The 19,804-nt window shown below is 41.9% G+C and overlaps 1 protein-coding gene across 1 annotated transcript; it reads right to left on the bottom strand.

The window, feature by feature from the left end:
- Positions 1-7,871: 7,871 nt before the first annotated feature.
- MFSD4B (major facilitator superfamily domain containing 4B) lies at positions 7,872-19,271 on the bottom strand. Its single transcript, XM_006064577.4, is given in 5 exon segments — positions 7,872-12,899; positions 12,901-14,111; positions 15,605-15,721; positions 17,030-17,198; positions 18,873-19,271. Coding segments are annotated over 5 exon segments (1,737 nt in total). The 5' UTR covers positions 19,056-19,271; the 3' UTR covers positions 7,872-12,842.
- Positions 19,272-19,804: the final 533 nt, after the last annotated feature.

Here is a 19,804-nt window from a genome sequence, read left to right as displayed (position 1 = left end):
CCTAAAAGTTCTCATCACAAGAAAAAAAATATGTAACTGTGTGGAGATAGATGTTAACTAAACCTACTGTGGTAATCATTTCACAGTATATACACATATCAAATAATTTTGTTGTACACCCAAAACTAATACAATGTTAAATGCCAGTGATGTCTCAATATCAATTAATCAGAGTGCATTTATTTACGTTCATTTATAGGTATATATAAGATCCCCTGGAGAAGGGAACAGGTACCCACTACAGTATTCTGGCCTGCAGAATTCCATGGACAGAGGAGCCTGGCGGGCTACAGTCCATGGGATCACAAAGAGTCAGACATGACTGAGCGACTTTCACACACACACACACACACACACAGGTATACAGAGAGCTTCCTGATGGCTCAAACAGTAAAGAATCTGCTTGCAATCCAGGAGACGCTAGAGCCTTGGGTTCAATCTCTGGGTCAGGAAGATCCCCTGGAAGAGGAAATGGCAAACCCACTTCAGTATTCTTGCCTGGAGAATTTCATGGCTAAAGGAGCCTTACAAGCTACAGCCCATGGGGTCACAAAGAGTCCGACACAATTGAAGCGACTGAGCATACATACACAGGTATATACATAAACACATTTTTATGTTTGCACAGATAAAATCTCTAGCAGGTGCACAAATATAATAAGAATGGTTGTTTTAACGGATCAAGGGTAAATAACATTTTTAAATGTACCTCTGTACTGTTTGATTTTATTACTATGCACACATATGACCCACTAAAAACAACTGTATGCTCTTGCTGTTTCTCACTCTTTTGTTGCTGGTGGGCTCCAGTCATCTCAGCTGCTTGGTCAGGTCCAAGGAAGTCCGTCCTTTGCCTGGCGCCTGAGCAGAGAGCTCACCAGGCCTGGTGTGGCTCCCAGTCACACGTATTCTTACTGACTTACCAGGACAACTAAGTGTCCTGTGACCCATAACCCCATTAGCTTAGTTAGGGTGCCCCAACTGGCCTTCCTGGCCACAACAGTTATGGGGGAAAAAAAAACAAACCTCATTATTTCCCTTTTGTACATGGTCGCTTTTCTAAACTAATGAATATTATTTTCTTATTAAAATTCCCCACTGTGGTTGCTTTTTCTTTGGCTGTGTGGTTTGGGAATAATAACAATAGTAGCAAACATTCGTTGTGTGCTTAACTGTGTTCATTTGCTAGGGCTGCCATAAAAACATATCATAAACGAGGTGGTTTAAACAACAGAGATCCTTCCCATTATTCTGGAGGTTCTGAGATCAAGGCATTGGGAGGGCTGCTTTGCTACGTGGCCTCTCCGTGGCTTGTAGGAGGCTATCTTCTGTGTCTTCATCTGATCTTGCCTCTGTCTCTTCTTCTGATAAAGACATCTGTCATATTGGATTAGTGTGCACCCTAATAAACTCATTTCAGTTTAATTGCCTCTCTAAAAGCCCTGTCTCCAGTCACAGTCTAGGATACTGGGGGGCTGGGGGAAGGGGTTGGACTTCAACATCTGCTTGCCTATGAATGCAACCCATGGCACAAGAATAAGCAATGCAGCCCAGGTAATAGGCAGCAGAGTCAGAATTTGAATCCAGGCTCTAGATCATAAGACTCTTCAGCACTATACTGCACATGAATTTTTTTTTCATGTATTCTTTTGGATCCATTAAAGTTTCCCAAAGGAGAGAGAATTAAATGGCTGCTATAGTACACCAACAGAAAAATTCTGCTCCTCCAACAACAACAACAAAAAAATTGCACTCCCCAAACAATGATCATTTCCAGTGGAAGGTACCAGAGGGGCCCTGCCAGTCCTCAAGTGTGTCCTTGTGAACCACAGTCTTTTACCCCATCTTTCCAGCCCAGGGAACCCTTAGGAGCGGGTGGTGTGGTCATTCGGCCCACTCTCACGCCTCGCCAAGTTCATGGAAGATGAAATGGGTGTGCAAGGATCAACCAAGCCCCTGCTTCCTCATGAAAGCCTTAGGGACCCTGTGATGACCGGCGTTGGGCGTCAAAGTCAGTTATGCTTGAAATCCCATCTGGCCCAATGCCGAGGCTTCCAGAGGTTTTGGTTTATGATGAGCCAGAAAAGGCCAAGCTTTGCCCACAGTCCCTGGCACGAGGCAAAGGTACAAGAGGATCCCCGTGCAGAGTGAAGTGCACAGCTGTAAACTGGGCCACTGAAAGCAGAGCCAGCAGGGGTCACATAAGGACACCCAGAGTGTCACCTACAACTGCTCCCACAAGACAAGGGAGAACGTGGTCATTTAGTTTCTCTCAGCTTAAACGTCCCACTTTAAAAAAATATCCTTTTCTAAGACCCCCATAAAGGATGAAGGGGATAAGGAAGCTGTGTATACCTGAATCACAATCCAAGTTTCAAGTATTTAACCAAACCATCACCACAGTTGTTTTAAACAAGTTAAGAAATAGGCAGTCTTTCACCTGCTGGGCCCTGTACAGAGGAAGCAAGGAGAGGTAGCCCAGCTGCTGCCTGATGTGCAATTTGAAAATCTCCTTTCCTTTCTGAAACAGAGACATCCCTGCCATCCTCTTAATTAGGGAAGCATTGATATCATTCAAGCAAAACATTAAAATTTGCAGCTTCGTCTAGTCAAGGCTAAGGTTTTTCCAGTAGTCATGTATGGATGTGAGAGTTGGACTGTGAAGAAAGCTGAGCGCCAAAGAATTGATGCTTTTGAACTGTGGTGTTGGAGAAGACTCTTGAGAGTCCCTTGGACTGCAAGGAGATCCAACCAGTCCATTCTAAAGGACATCAGCCCTGGGTGTTCTTTGGAAGGAATGATGCTAAAGCTGAAACTCCAGTACTTTGGCCACCTCATGCGAAGGGTTGACTCATTGGAAAAGACTCTGATGCTGGGAGGGATTGGGGGCAGGAGGAGAAGGGGACAACAGAGGATGAGATGGCTGGATGGCACCACTGACTCGATGGACATGAGTTTGAGTGAACTCCGGGAGTTGGTGATGGACAGGGAGGCCTGGCGTGCTGTGATTCATGGGGTTGCAAAGAGTCGGACACGACTGAGTGACTGAACTGAACTGAATAGCTTCTTTGGTGGACTTGTAAGGTTAGCGATTATGTCATAAACTTCTTAAGAGGAGCTGAAGGGCCAAAAATGTTAGATGTCATCAGAGATTCTAAATGTCATTTCTAAAATATCCATGTGAAGTGAAAATAAAATACTATTCCCATTTTAGGAACCAATACACTATCACACACATTTTGGAGCACTCATAATCTAAACTCTAGAAATACTCTTGACTAATTTCTGGAGAGATACCAAACTCATTTTTAAAAATCCATGAAATAAGACACAAATTTTATCTTTAACCAGTATCAGTGTTTATTTACATGAATATTTTACTAAAACAAGCTTTTACATTGTACAAAGTCATATAAACAGTGAGCAGGCTTAAATCCAAATGTAATAAATCTACAAGTTTACCACTCCTCCTCCATTAAGCCCCCCAAATCAAAAGTGACTAGCAAAAACCTGTCTAGAAGGGCAACTGCCGAAAGAGCCGGGTTTGGTTTTTGTGGGGACAGAATTTCAACCAGTACTGATTATTCCCTTTAACTGACCAAGCAGCAGCGGCAATAACACGAAATGTCAGAGCTTTTCGGAGAAGGCAATGGCACCCCACTCCAGTACTCTTGCCTGGAAAATCCCATGGACGGAGGAGCCTGGTAGGCTGCAGTCCATGGGGTCTCTAAGAGTCAGACACGACTGAGCGACTTCACTTTCACTTTTCACTTTCACGCATTGGAGAAGGAAATGGCAACCCACTCCAGTGTTCTTGCCTGGAGAATCCCAGGGACGGGGGAGCCTGGTGGGCCACCGTCTATGGGGTTGCACAGAGTCGGACACGACTGGTGAGAGCTTTTCCTTTCCATTTCTCCTTCAGAGAAAGTACACAGGATTTCAAGCATCCATAAAAGAAACATGATGTAACCAAGCTGTAAATCACCCTTTAAAAATCATTGCAACAAGTTTAGAAGTTTCAGTTCTCTGCATTGATAAAAGCAGCAGTTCTCAACCTCTACTGCACATTACTTTAGGGGGTACTTTCAAAAATATCAACATTCAGGCCCCACTTCACACCAATTAAATTCTTATTTAAGTGAAAAGGCTGGCATCAGTAGATTTTGAACACTGTTAGCTGATTCTAACAGCAGTTAGGGTTAAAAAGAACACTGGAGCAAAATGGCTGATCTCTTGGCCAGGGGAACAAGAATACATGCTGCAATTACGTTTTTCCTTCAGGCTGTTTTTCCTCCTGGAGTTTGTGGGTTTTGGAGGGCGTAAAAGCAAAATGTCACTTTGCCCTGCTTCTGTATCCTTATCACAGTCTGCAGACACTCCCTCTGCCCCTCACCAAGATAAAACTAAAGTAACAGGGTCACCTAACTGGCTCTGATCTCAGAAACAATAAAACCACGAACATTTCCCATAAGCCTGGACTCCCTAACAAAGCAACTCTATCCCTGGCTTTTGCTGCACTGGTATCTGAAGACTTGTCACAATCTCTATGAATATGTCACGACCTCTTATAAATATGTGCAGGCTTCCCTGATAGCTCAGTTGGTAAAGAATCTGCCTGCAATGGAGGAGACCCCAATTCAATTCCTGGGTTGGGAAGATTCCCTGGAGAAGGGAAAGGTTACCTACTCCAGTATTCTGGCCTGGAGAATTCCACGGACTGTATAGTCCATGGGGTCACAAAGACTCGGACGCGACTGAGCGACTTTCACTTCACTTTCTATGAATATGATAAATATGTGGGAGAGTTACTGCTTTTCCATTATGAACAGACTAACACAAACTTGGAAACTTTGGTACATGTTGCTTTTCTCCTTAAATAATTGTGTTTCTACTTAGCAAGCCAGTCCTTCTCTTTGAGGCAAACGTTTCCTTTCCTAAATGCTTCTGTCTCTGAGCTTATCTTCACTAAGAGTAAAGGCCCAAAGAGTACGTGGACCCAGAACTCGGTAATCCCCACCTAAGGAAAGAAACTTCTCAAGTGAATGAGAACCAGCTCAGTTAACCCATAGGTGTTTGAAGCTGTGACCCAAGATTCCAGTTCAACCAGAAATGTGTCCTTTGGCTCCTCTGAACGATTCCCGAGGTGTCAGAGTCCCCTGCTGCCGCTTTCTGCAGCAGGTTTTCACTGTATTCACCTCAACTGCACCGTGCTAAATCATTTTTATAAAGCTCTAAATCAAGAATCACTCCAGAGATTACATGTAGAAATACTGGAAATGAACAGACAAAAACGTACACCAAGGAAACAAGAGCCTCGCTCTTGTCAATACTGACTTTTCCAGAACTGGTAAAACCCTTTACAATAGGCTTTACTGATGCTTCAGCTAACAAAGACTGTCATGGCAAATCTTACTTGAAATAGTCAAGCGTAAGCTCGATGCCAGCAAGGATCCCATCTGGCTTGTCCTCTGCTATATTCCCGCCGCAGATTACTGAGCACAGTAAATGCTCAGCACATGCGTGCTTAGTCGCTTCAGTCATGTCCGACTCTGTGACCCTATGGTCCACAGCCCACCAGGCTCCTCTATCGAAGGGATTCTCCAGGCAAGAATACTAGAATGGGTTGCCCTGCCCTCCTCCAGGGGATCTTCCCAACCCAGGGATCTGACCTGCATCTCTTACACCTCCTGCATCGGCAGGCAGGCTTATTATCACTAGCGCCACCTGGGAAGCCCAAATGCTCAGTAGATACCTGCTAAATGACTAAAATGTTTAGACTTGGAAATTTTTCTGGTTCATGGAGATTAGAGCTTTAATAAGATCTCTTGCAAGCTGGGAATCCTCTTTTATCTCTCTTAAGTACACATGCTACCCTATTAAAAGAGAGCTTTTGTCCTTGATGGAAATCATACAGTTCACTACCAACCTTGTCTAATAAGCTCCTCAAAAAAGATCTACCATTGGATGTGACTGTTTTTCCAATTTTGATTCAAAACATGAACCAGACCATCTCCCTAGAGCCTGACAATTTGTATCCCATTCGGGCATCTGCTAGCAAATATCCAATAAACCCAGCACTACCCCAGGTACAGAGCAGATGGGGGAACTTCCTTTTTGGTTGTGACAGTGCCCATATCAGAGCAGCAGGGAGAGAAGTGTCAAGATGGCCACTCTCTGGATGGGGGCAACAGGCACCGACCCAAGAGAGGCCAAGTAACGGGCTGGTCAACAACTCCTGAGGCCAGGCTCTGCCCAGTAAGGACAAGAGAAGCTACTCAAGTCAGTCAGACAGGTTTCCTCCGGAATTTGGACTAGAGATACACAGAGGATGGGCCTAAGGGAGGAGGAACAGGGAGAAGTTCCACCGACAGGCAGAACTGCTTTGAGAAAGAGGCAGATAGCAGCCTGGCCCCAGCACCGGGCCCATTCCAGCCCATGGCTCCTGACCACACACTATCTCTTCCAAGGTGGCCAGGGGGAGTCTCTATGTTTCCAAACAAAGGAGAACATGACTCGAGACTAGCCATTTAGCAGAAAACGGGGATCAAAATCCCTAAATACATGATAATGATACTTGGTACTCCAAGGACAGGAGAGGAAGTTTCATTAATACTTAGTCTACAGTGCCTAGCACAAAGTAAGCTCGCAGTGTAAGCTTAGTGACCGAACAAAGACTGGAAGCAGAAATAACAAAACTGTGAGGTAGATACCTGACATTTAAGTTCATTTACTCAGGGTGTGGGTGATACTAAGCTAATTATAATGCACCAAAAGCCTGCCTAGAGTTTGAAGCGATAGTGTTTCCCTCTTCCTAGTGGATTAGAATAATATCTAAGCAGAATAATAAAAATAAAGCACCCCTCAAAATTAAAACCAGAATCATCATATGATTCATCAATTTCACTTATGGGGATATACCTAAAAGAATGAAAAGCAGAGACTAGAGGACTTACTGTATTGCACAGGGAACTATACTCAATATTTCATAATAATCTATAAGGGAAAACGTCTAAAAAGAACACAGACACATGTATATATTTATATATATCATATTTATATAATATACATACAACTGAATCACTATGCCGTACACTTCAAACAACATTGTAAAATCAACTATACTTCAATATTTAAAAATTAAAAAAGCAGGTATTTGTACATCAATGTTCACAGCAGCATTATTCACAACTGCCAAAAGGTGGAAGCAAAGCATGTAGCCATCAACATATAAATAGGTAAACAAAATATGCATACAACAGAGTATTGTTTATTTCTACAAAGGAAATTCTGACACATTTTGCAATAAGATGGACCTTGAGGATGTTACACTAAATAAAATAACCTGGTCATAAAAAGGCAAACACTGTTTGTATCCACTTATATGAGGTACTTAAGAGCGGTCAGACACTCAGAGACAGAAAGTAGAATGATGGCTGTCAGGGGCTGGAAGGAGGGTGGAATTGGCGAGTTACTGTTCAGTGGCTTGAGAGTTTCAGTTTTGCAAGATAAAAAATGTTCTGCAGATGATGGCAATGACTACAGCACAATAATGAGAATGCCCTTAATGCCACTGAACTGTACACTTAAAAATGGTTAAAACGATAAACTTTGTTATGCGTATTTTATCACAACTAAAAAGGATTAAAAAAAGAAAAGAAAGCACCTTATTAATCACAATAAATTGTTCAGAAGCTAGAAAGCCTAACCCCTTAAGCTACTCATGTCATCTTACAACTTCAGAACATTTCTCCAGGCCATCCATTAACTAACATTACCAAATGCATCAAAGGCAAACTGCAATAATTTAGAGATCAGAAACTGAGGCATTCTGCAATTAAAAATATAAGTCAAAAGGAAGACAGGAGACAATAATAAGAATCAATAGTCACAGTGCAAGAACCTAAGGGATCCTCCTTGTTGTTGTTGAAGAATTAAAAGAAATAAAAAGGACAGAAATACAGGACAAGAGAAGACATAATTACAATTACCACAGGAAAATGTTGGAAAATAAAGAACAATTCTCTTTGATTGTAAAAATTCAGTGCTGTACAGTTTTAAATCATTAAATATGAAACTATTTAAACCTAAATAAAAAATCCAACTCAGGCTCAACCTAGCTCAAATGCCAACTGGCCAAAGTGCATTAAAGGAGAGAGCTTTAATATTCCTTCTGACAACCAAGTCACCAGCTTTGGTTTGCTTCTTTTATACCCAAGGAAACCAACACCTTCTCTTTTAGATCACCAGGTCTTTCTTAAATGCCATAATTTATATTACGCCATTTGACAAGGTATCTATCACAACCTTCTGACCCCAGATAGTAGTTAATCAATCTCTAGAACAACAGGAAATAAAGCCTTCCTGGAAATATCTTGTGTGATGACTTGTTTGACGCTTTGTTTCTCCCACTGGACCTGTGCTATCTACATACAGCAGCCACTGGCCAATGCAGATACTTGACAGTACTGCATTAGAGGTAAGTTCCATTAAGGCAGGAAATTTCTGATTTTTCACCAGTGTACATCTCCCACAGAAACTACCAAACAAGAGGCATTCGATAACATGTGAAATAAATATTCAACAGCTAATGCAGCAAATGGAGAGGACTGAAGAGAACTCAGTCTTAGAATAGTGTATACAAATGGAGGGGGTTCACGGGGACTATAGACTCCCAGAGATTTAGGGTATACAAATGGAGGGGGTTCATGGGGACTATAGACTCCCGGAGATTTAGATTTATTTAGAAAACCTAAAAGAAAACAAATGAAATTCCCAACAGTAGCAGCAAAGAATTTAACATTCCCAAAAAGTGGACCTTGCTACCCAAAGTGTGGTCGACCCATGGGCCAACAGCACCTAGGAGCTTGTTAGAAATGAAGAATCTCAGTCCCTAACCCAGTCCAACTAAATCAGAATCTGCATTTTAAGAAGCAATTCTAATGCACGTTAAAGTATGAGAAGCACCCATCTATTTCTCTATCTTTCCAAACTGAGCAAGTATTCTTCACTCAGCAAGTTTGAGAAAAACACTGCCCACAACTACATGTAAATCGACAATAACCTTCATAAAAATTTCAATTTAAAAGAACAACTGTAACAAACTTTGAAATCACACAGTAAGCTTTTCTGTATCCCTTCCCTATCACCTCTACCCCTGTGCTACATCCCCACACTGTAAGAAAATATCAGACACACACAGCATCTGTGGGCTCCACATACAAACATATACACACGCACACATTCACAACAAAACATTACAAATGCATATTATGAACCAGGGCACCCAACAAACACAAGGGACCCCAGAAGACTATATCTACTTTCACTAAGAATTTTAAGCTCTATTTTAGTAATAATTTTTAAGTGGCAGGATTGAATGCTACATTGCTATAATAATATAAAAGTTCTGGTTATGAGAAAACTATCCTGATTATTCAATAAATCTACTTGAAACAAAATCATTTTACATGGAATCTGGGTCTCACATTTTTCAGGGGTGTGTTGATACTCTCTTTCTGTTCTTAATAAATTACAACTATTCAAACTAAAAACCAGTCCACCAAATGTAGTATCAATACATTCTAGACATAAAATTCAAGTTGTTTCTGATACTTTATCTGGAAGAAGGAAATTTTTTTACCCCTTTACCCTTGTCTTGGGAAACTAAGCTGACTAGAAATGTAAGAACTTTCTAGGTATTTAGGAATATGATTTCATTTGTCCGTTAAAAATTTTAGGTACTTCCCTAATCTTCTACCATGACCTTTTTTATACCTTCATATATAATAAAAAATTATTTTAAGATTTTTCTTTAAAAAATAACAGGGATTGAAAAATGCTCTCAAAGTCTTCTTGGACTTTACTATGAAAATACAATTAGACCAAAACTTATGAATTTCCCTCATATTAAGCTGCATTTGAACTGGTTAAAAAGTACACTGGAAAAGAGCACAAACTAAAATCTCAAGGGAAAAAGCCTAATTCTGAGTTAGGTTTATTGGCCTGGTCTATAGGGAGTTTTCCATTCCTGCACTAGAACATTCAGTAGGTTGTATCTATTATCACTTTTGGTGACTACTGAAGGATTTTTCCCCAGCTAAAGTTTTCTGGCTCCCTTGAGTGTTGCAGACACTTGAGTATAGCAGACACACCCTAAGGTGACCCCCAATAATCAGATACATCCATATACTATCCTCTTCCCTAGAGTTTGGACAGACTCTGAGACTTCCTTCTGGTCTACAAAATCTGGCAAAAGGGACAGGATGTCACTCCCATGATTACACGGTATCATTAAAAACCCCAGCTCAGTCGGCTCCAGTGAGATTCTCCTGCTGGCTTTGAAGAAACAAGCTGCCATGCTTCGAAAGAATCTATGAGAGGGCCACATGGGAGGTCCTAGCAATCGAGACAGGTGCCTGCTGACAGCCAGGAAAAAAAAAAAAATGGAGATCTCAGTCTACTGCCTCAAGGAACTGAATTACTGTCAAAAACCACACAGCGTAGAAGGGAAGTCCAAGCTCGACAAAGCACAGCTCTTTCAACAGCCTGACTGCAGCCCATGAGATCCTGAGCAGAGAACCAACCCAGTGAAGTCATGCCCAAATTCTTGACTCAAGAAAACTGTGAGATTAAAGAAATAAAAGGTCTGTTGTTCTAAGCTGTTAAATTTGTGATACAATAATTTGTTACTCAGAAATAGAAAACTTCGGTATTGGTTACTTGAGTATCGGCAGACACTTATTTAACTATGAACTGATTATTAGGATGAAGGCTAATTCCTGGAATTGTACTGTCTTATCTTTCCAATATGGAAATACATTATCAAACTTTAACAATCCCTATAATCTCATATGGCCATTCACATTTTGGTTTGTGGAATTCTAATGCATTTTTCATGGATTTCCAAGTTTTCTACCATGTTCTTATTCCCTTCTTTCTCTGAGTTGCACTTCTACCCTTTAAATGTCGATGCCACAGGTTGAATCCCTATTCTGGCAAGCTGCCCAGATGCCAAACAGTTGCTACTGCCTACACTCCAACAACCTGAGAAAGGGCAGTAAGTGGAGCAGACCTAATCTCCAAGTTCTAGCTAAGAGAAAAGGATAGAATAAAGAAAGCAAGAAGAATAGGCTTTTCACTGTTAATTTCTCCACCAGCTCTCTCCAAAACTGTCAGATTGTTAAAATGACCAATAACGGACAGTGGTCGAGAAAGGTACTATTTTCCACTTATGAAAAAACAAAGGCAAATTTACAGAAATTAGTTAAAAAGTAGACATACTGCAACCAAGTAGAAATTAGGTATTATTCAGCACAAAATGTGCTAAGAAGTGAACAAAATCTGTCATCAATGCCAGTCATTTATCAAAGGATACCCCACGCCAGATTTGCCATGCTCACGATCCCTCTTAAGCCCCCAAGCCACTTTCAAATCATTACTTTGATTTCCGAGATATTTCGAACTCAGGGAGGAGGAGGTCCAGAGGCCTGACACAGGTATTCCAATCGCTGGAAAAGACTGTGTCTCACGGCTAATTAAATTAGCAGTCTAATTTACAGAGCTTACAACGTGACTACCAACTAGACTCCATAAGGAGCAACTCCTGCAACAGCAGACTCATCCCCAGATTGTCACTGAGGTAACCAAAGGGCCACAAGAGACCCCGTGCACAGCCCTACTACTAACATAGCAACTCTGAAACAGCTTTAAAAACTGCAGCAAGGCATCTCCAAATCCTGTGTGAACACAGAGAAAATGAACATATAAAAATAACTTCTCTTCTTAAAATGTCTGTAAAAATAGTACAATCTCCATCATTGAATGAATCACTGTATTCACTGAAACTAAGACACTGATTGTAAAATGCAACATTACTTTATAGAAGTATATGGGAAAAAACTCAATTTTGTCACATTAAATGACCACTGATTTTAACACATACTTTGATTTCAGAGATGTTAAAAATGTGGAAAAAAAAAGGTGCATCTCAGCATCAATGACATAGTGCTAAAAATGTACTCCTCATAATTATTCAAATAAAGTATTAAATAGAGTCTCTTACATTGACGTTATTCATAATCAGTAGCACATTCTTAAAGCTATTCATTTTTTTTCACTTCTCATTTGAAATGACGAATGGAGTGGCACTTATGTTCATTTCTGACAGACACCTTGCACAAAATGTAAAAATGAGGGATTCCCATTTGAAAGTCATCTCACTTTCATTAGAGCCCCAGACCAGGAGATGAGATAAACAAGGCCTACATAAGTCATATGACTGAGTACAGGGCCAGACTAGGAAGCAGCAGTGGAGGTTTGAAGCCAGGTTTCCAGCACCTGTTCTCTGCTCTCTTCATAAAAATCTGAAAACAATAGTAATTACCATGTTTTGATCCAACACTACAGAGTAAAACAATTAATAGAAATCTCTGTCCATTTTCAAAGATGTCTCTTTATGAAACGATTCTCAACTTCCCTGGCAGAATACTGATGACAGAGAATTTGTTTGGCTAACCGATTCAACTACTAAACAGTTTTGCTTTATCTGAATGGCACACCCAACTTCTCAAAAACAAATGCCTTCTCTGCATGCTCTGAGGAGGGGTGAAGGCCATAAAATATCACCTACTCAGCCACATGCCACCAAACACTAGCCTCACAACAGGATCCTGCTGTATGAGATCACTGGTTCTTTATGAAAGGCTCTGGGGATTACAGAACATTTCAAAACTTTTTAGCATTTGCTATACTCGGACCTGGAAATTGTGATCCTCAAAGCTTGTTACAAATATACTATGCTTTGCTCTGACTGGCCTCCTTAGAACTGGTGATTATTTGAAGAGTCAGTAAATAATCCATCCTCTCAAAGCATTAGTCCCTTTTGTCCTGGTTTCTTGCAAGGTAATTCACAGGGGAGTTGCCAGTATTAACTGGAGAGGATTCAAACATTAACACATTTGAGTAGGAATGGTTGGGGACTTCAGCTGTAGTCTCCATCAAAATATTTCTAGATGTCTCTATTACAGAATTCCTCATTGTATCATTCATTTCAATCACTTCAAAGTCCATTTCATTCCATTTTTCTGCATCATCTTCTTCATTCTCTTCCTCATAGTCATTGAGCCCAGAGCTAGAAAGCAGAGCTTTCTGGTCCTCACTTTTCCTGTGTTCTTTTCGCTGACGATCAAGCGGCAAGGTGGCTAATTTGTACAGTACAGGAAATAAAATAGCAGTGGCTATTGATGACCCTAAAGAGGTGTACAAAACTAGAGGCAAATCAGGGTATTTGCCTTGAAGAATTCCAATTACTGCAGGAATAGCCATTTCTCCTAGGGCGGCACCAACTACAAAAAATGCTGCAGCTTTCCCATGGATGGTCGTGTACTGCTCAATCCAAGACACTCCACTGGGGAACGTGGTTGCCATTGAGGCCCCATACACTGAAGTCGCTATCCAGAGACAAACTGGGCTCTTGTTGAAAAGCACCAGAAATAAAGATGAAGTCAGGCTGCCAATGTTGCTCAGCACAATCATGGTTCCAGGTTGTAAACATGTAGCAAAAAAGATTGCCATGCCCCTGCAGGCTGCAAAGGTCCCCCAGAAGATGGAGTTCAACCCGGCCGCTTCACTTTCTTTCATGCCAGCATGGGTGGTTGCAAATGAGAAAACATAAGAGCCATATGTTACCTCAGCTCCAACATAAAAAAAGAAGAACAGGAAAAGGAGACAGAGAAGGGCATTGTGGTATTTGGCTCTTCGAAACCTTTGAGCAGATGCTCTTGCTTTTTCTTGCTTTGAGCTTTTCTTTAAAAACAAAGCGAAAAAAAAGAGAGCAACTACAAAAATGTAAGTACCGATAACAGCGTAAGCCCACAGCAAATTCATATCGTCAGGTATTCCAAATAGAGATTCTGAGTCAGCTTCAGGTGATTGGTTGAAGGCAGATTGGTTAAAGTCAGCCTCTGTTCGGTTTTCAGCAGACACTGTCGTGCCCAATGCCAATTTAGCCAGCAGTGGAGCCAAAAAGGCACCTAGGGCAAAGCTGAAGTGTAAGGCCTGCATGTGCGGGGCTCCTTTGTCCCCCCAAATAGCCAAGATTAGGACGTTACCACCTATCAATGAAAGATTGAGAATGGTTTAATTATAGAACTTGACAAAAAAGAAAAAAGTTCATTACTATCAGAAAGAAATATTTTACATGGCACAAGAATTATAATATTCTAAGTTATCAACTGTGGCAACTAAGTCAATTCTACGATTAGTCCTTATGACTAAGTCAATTCTAACTCACCAACACTACCAAGAAACTCTCAGCACTAGAACCTCACACACTCACAAATGGAATTCTATAATCTAGTAAAGCACTGTCTCCTAGCGCTAAGTACATTAGCCCAAGGGCTTTGAATACTGTGAACAGCCTGATGAAAAAGACTCTGATGCTGGAAAAGACTGAAGGCAAAAGGACAAAAGTGCAGCAGAGAATGAGATGGTTAGATAGCATCACCAACTCAACGGACATGAATTTGAGCAAACTCTGGGAGATAGTGGAGGTCAGAGGAGCCTGGTGTGCTGCAGTCCACGGGGTCACAAAGAGGTGGACACAACTCAGAAACTGAACAACAATAATACCAGGCACAGAGGGGTGGGGGTAGGGAAGGATATTTATAGTTACTTACGTCTAAATGTTTTAAATATATATTATCAGATAGTAGCCAAATGACTGGATTTTTCTATACTGGAAATCAGTAGCCACTTGAGGAAAATTACTTATGTATACAGCAGGGGCAAAACACATATTCCGAACCCTGACCATGACAGGATTCTGTCCGTTACAAGAACAAGTAACAGGATGCCTTCTAACATCTGCGGTCATCCTGCAGGTATCTACAGGGTGAGGACGAGAAGCATCAAGTATGATATTTTTTTTCTTTCTTTTTAATAGATTTGCACATAAACATACAATTCTATCCTGTAATTTCACAACCAAATTAAGCCCAAAGTAAAAAATATTTCTCCAACCTATCAAATACCAAAGAAGAGGTGGAGAAAGTTGGCTTTAGGGGGGAACGAATGTCACATACATTATTTAGTACATTTTAAAAAATAAAGATACATGAGGGCAGCAACTTTTGAGAGAAAAGGAAAAGGGAAATAATACACAACACAGGTTTCTTAGTTTGAAAGGCAGAGTGCATTTTAAATTGGAGAGCTGCTTCTATGTTTTCTCAGCCATATAATGATTCCAAACTTGGTTTCATCTATTAATTCATCAATTCTTGCCACATTACAATGATAAAGACCTAGCCCAACTGAAAGCCTGCTCGTCTGCATTGTAAACACCCACACCGGGGCCCCTCTCCTCTTTGGATATTGTAAATCAACAAACTGTCAAAGAACAAAACCCTCTGAATTCACTCTGTGGTTGGCTGCTCAAAAACAGGCACTCTACCTGGCAAGAAGGGTGGTACTGAATGGGAGACCCCATGAAAAACACAGCAGGTCAGAGTCATTTTAGGGGACAGTGCAAGTGACGATTTAATATCAGCTGCTCTTTTTCTAGTAGAAAGACGCTACTCCCAGAGACGATAATGAAGGGCTCACTAACCTGTATCCAGAATGCCAATTGAAACACCGAAGGTGGACATCATGACGATCAGTAACACTGCGGTCTTACAAAATGGAACAAGATAGAGACCAACTGTGGTAGCGAACATTGACACCCCTGAGAAAAAAGGTCAAAGTCAGCTATGAAAAACACTGTTTATGGCAAAGGGTCATGGATGAAGTCAACATCATAAAAACTCTCAAAAATGCAAAACAGGTCAAATTAAAATTGAGTAATGAGCAGAGGAAAGGTTCCGCTTCTATGAAGTTATTTCATTTAAAAGCTTCTATCATCTTTATGACTATAAAGTTTAAGCTATTCTAATATTAGTGTAACTAGAACTGTAACTAGTATACTTCTAGTACTGCTAATAATCAAAACATACATTATTCCACAAGGCAAAATTTTATAGCCAAACAGCTCAAAAATTATTTATTTTTAACAACCTAAACAGATTTTTAGATAAAGGTAAAAAATTAAATGCAATTACTACAGCAGTTTGTAGTAGAAATGTACTAAACAGTGGCGCTAGTGGTCAAGAATCTGCCTGCCAATGCAGGAGACACAAGAGACATGGGTTCAATCCATGGATCAGGAAGATCCCCTGGAGCAGGAAATGGCACGCCACTCCAGTATTCTTGCCAAGAAAATTCCAAGGAGAGAGGAGCCTGGCAGGCTACAATCCATGGTAAGCACATAGAGTCAGACACAACTGATCAACTGAGCACGCAGCACAAACAGATTTGTTTGAAGACTAGGGAGGGAAATGTAAGAAATACATTCTTTCAACCCACTATGGAAATCAGAGGGATTATTTACTCATTCATCAACAAGAGTAATTATCTCCTTCCAAAGCAGTTTTGTCACATTAATCCAGATTTTCTCTAAACATGTCAATTTATCCCAAAAAGAGTAAGTTAAAAGCTTTGCTATCTATTTTGAGAGTGAGGTGTAGAGGCCTGGGTTGATCATTCACAAGGAGCAGCTGGGACAAAAATTTAGCATTCATCATTTCACCCACCATCCCCTCCCACCTTTGTTCTCAGCCCAGTATCTAGTCTGGGCAGGTCTGAGGAGTTTATTCTCATCTATGGCCCCAGAAGATCTGCCCTAAACACTGACAAACAGAGCTCTTTAAACAACTGGCATGTGATCCAGCAGTGGTATCTAGACCACAGTGAAGGTCAGGAGGGCTAAGGATTGCTAACACACTAGGACTAATATAAGTTTCCAGAGGCATCCAGCCCAGATTCCAAGCAACTGCCAAGATGAGAGCAGGCAGCAGAGGAACCTGGCTTCCAGTGAGGATGCCTAAACACTACTTTTAAGCTGTCAACCATTCTGCAAGCCAGTATGTTTCATATTTAAAAGCAAGCTGTAAATTCCTTGAAAGTCTCAAAGAAGCTGAAACTGTCGTTTACTCACCCAAAAGGAGAAAATGATTCATACTGTCGAAAAGAACTCCACCAATCACAGAGCCACCCAGGTATCCAAAGGCACGGCCCACAAAAATTAGAGAAAGACTGCTGATGTTGCGGTTCACATTCGTTGCCAAGTCTTGAAACGTGGGTCCCAGTATAGCAACACTCATCCCCTAAAATTCAAAAAGACAGAAGGTTTTATTTACAATCATTAAAATAATGTATATGAATGTGGTAGCTTTTTTCACTATAAAAAGGGAGGAGGGGACTTCAACGGATGGTAGGAGATTAAGTCCCACAGTTAAATTCATAATATACTACTAGTGCTACAGACTATTTCTGGTGTGTCAAATCCTATGGTTTTTCTCATCCTGACAACTCTCAAACTGAACTTAAAAAAAATTAATTCTTTTAGCTTTTTGGTGCAATTATGTTTCCGTTTTGAACAATACCAGAAAAGACTACAGTATTTCTATTAACAGTAAAATGTAACATTAAAAAACGTTTTTGAAAGTTTTAAGTAGTCTGAAACACATTGCATGCACAAATAACACAAGAATTGTGATGCTAAAAATTTACGTTTTCAAGCCATCAAAATAGTATCCCATTTTTGATGCTGTTAAAACAGCAGAACTTCTGGATGTACATAGGGTCCTTCTTTAAAATTATACGTATAAAATATGCAAGAGAGAAACAATTTGAACGTTTCCCAATCTACATTTTTCTTCAAGAAAACCAAAGCCTCAGGGGTACAGTCTGTAAGGCTTTCTTAAACAATATTACATACACCTGCATGCAACAGATTTAAAAATAAAATTTTATTCAAAGACATGTAACTTTAGCAAAAACTAGGGGCTGCATTTGGCTTTCACAGGAAATTCGTTGGACACTTAAAAAAATGTTTCCAATCGGTGTACATTTCAAGAATAAGTGATTCTAATTGCATGACTCTGCCCCAAACGCTTGGATGTAGCCCCTCCCCAGCCGCGGGCACAGGCACAGAGCTAGCGACTAATACATGAAGGGAAGGCAGTGCCCCAGCTATAACCAAATAAGTCCCACCTGCAACGCATTTAACAGGACGAGGAACGGCGTTTGCATTGACTTTTCTTCAAACACAAATACTCTAAGAATCACCTGTGCCTCAGGGAAAGATATTAAGTGGCCAGAAGTGACAGCTCAGAGAACTCACCCTCCCAACTCCCCAAGACCCATATTTAAGACAAGCTACTAAGGGAAGTTTTCTGGAATAAAGTAACCGCCTTATTCCAGAAAACGACGGCCAAGACGTTTGGCAAAAGGCTAAACTAGCCTTGCACTTTGTTCTAGGAAAAACATTCAAGGATCAGAAAATTTGTTTTACGTAAGATTGTAGGCAGACTAGGAAACATTATTCCTGGCTCAACCACTTAACCGGCTGTGTGGTCCGAAAAAGTCACTCTTCCTGCGTGGGTCTATTTTCCCATTTGCAAGAATAAGGGGTCAATTCAGTCAAACGAAGACGAGAACCCAATAAAGCAGCTTTGTGCAATAATTTGGGGTTGGGTGAGCGGCTGTAGACCTGGCGACCCCTCTTGCATTCCCCTGACCCCACAGAGGAGAGGTAGAAAGGTTTGCTGGAACTGCATAACATTATATATTACGAAAATCTATTTTACACTTGACAATATTTCTCGAAAATCGTAATTGTGCCCATTTTACAGACTGCAAAACTGAGGCTCGGGCAGATGGATGAGCCCAAGGTCACAGAGTCTGCAAGCGGCGGAGACAAGAGATCAGAAGGCCGCGTTCTCTGCAGAACGTCTGCCCTCGTCTCGGTTTGGGAGGGTTCCAGCCCCGGCTCTCACCAGCCCCAGGAAGGCGGCACACAGGAGGACGGTGATGAACCAGCGCAGCATGCTGTCTGCCCGGCCGCTCCTCCGGGAGCCCACCACTGCCTCCGGCTCATTCTCCGCCGGGGCCTCGGCCTGGAGAAGCCGCTGCCCGGCAGCCGGGACCCCGGCCCCACAGGGTTCCAGTTCCAGCTCCATCGTGGCGGCTCCCGAGCAGCGGTCTCGCTACCGCTCGGCTTCTCAGCGGAGCCTCGGGAACTCGGCACCCTGCCCGGGCCTCGTGCCTCCAAAGCCTGCGGTCCCGGCTGGCGCCACCTCCCCGGGGGTGGCCCTAGTCCGGGCGGAGGAGTCGAACTTTGGGACGCGCCGGCCGTCGCAGGCTGCGGCCGCGCGCCCTCCCTTACGCAGGGCGCCTGCGCAGATCACGTAGCGGAAATGTGGCCTCTCGCCAACCGCGGCCTCTCCCCAAACCGGAAGTTGATGTGGTTGCCCAGGAGACCCGAAGTCTCTCTCAGGCCTCAGCCTCACACTTAGCTGAGCCCACAGCGGCCCTGCAGGCGGGCGCCCCGTGGCGGAGCGAGCTGAAGCTGCAGCTTGGGACGAGTTAGGAGGTAAGATGCAGCCGAGCCGTCACGAGGAATTGCTGGCCGAGAAACGCAAGGTATGGCTTCGCGCCCGCTCCCCGGGTCTCTTCGTGGGGCGGGCGGGTGGGGCAAAGGGAACCACAAGATCTCTCTCATACAAGTTTACAAAAGTTCTGCCCTAGTTCCTTTGGGTTCTGTCCACTATTGATCTGAGGTTCGCCTGTCACTCCACATTTGTTGAGCTACTATGTAAACTTTCACGTGTATGATCTCAATTGATCCTCTTAACAACACTCTAAATTCCATATTATCCTGGTTTTACAGATAGAAGAGTGGAGTCATAGAAACTAACAACTTGCCCAA

Source organism: Bubalus bubalis, chromosome 10 (genome assembly GCF_019923935.1).
Source record: "Bubalus bubalis isolate 160015118507 breed Murrah chromosome 10, NDDB_SH_1, whole genome shotgun sequence".
NCBI lineage: Eukaryota > Metazoa > Chordata > Mammalia > Artiodactyla > Bovidae > Bubalus > Bubalus bubalis.
The sequence above is the reverse complement of the archived record's forward strand: the minus strand, read 5'-3'. Positions and strand labels throughout refer to the sequence as shown.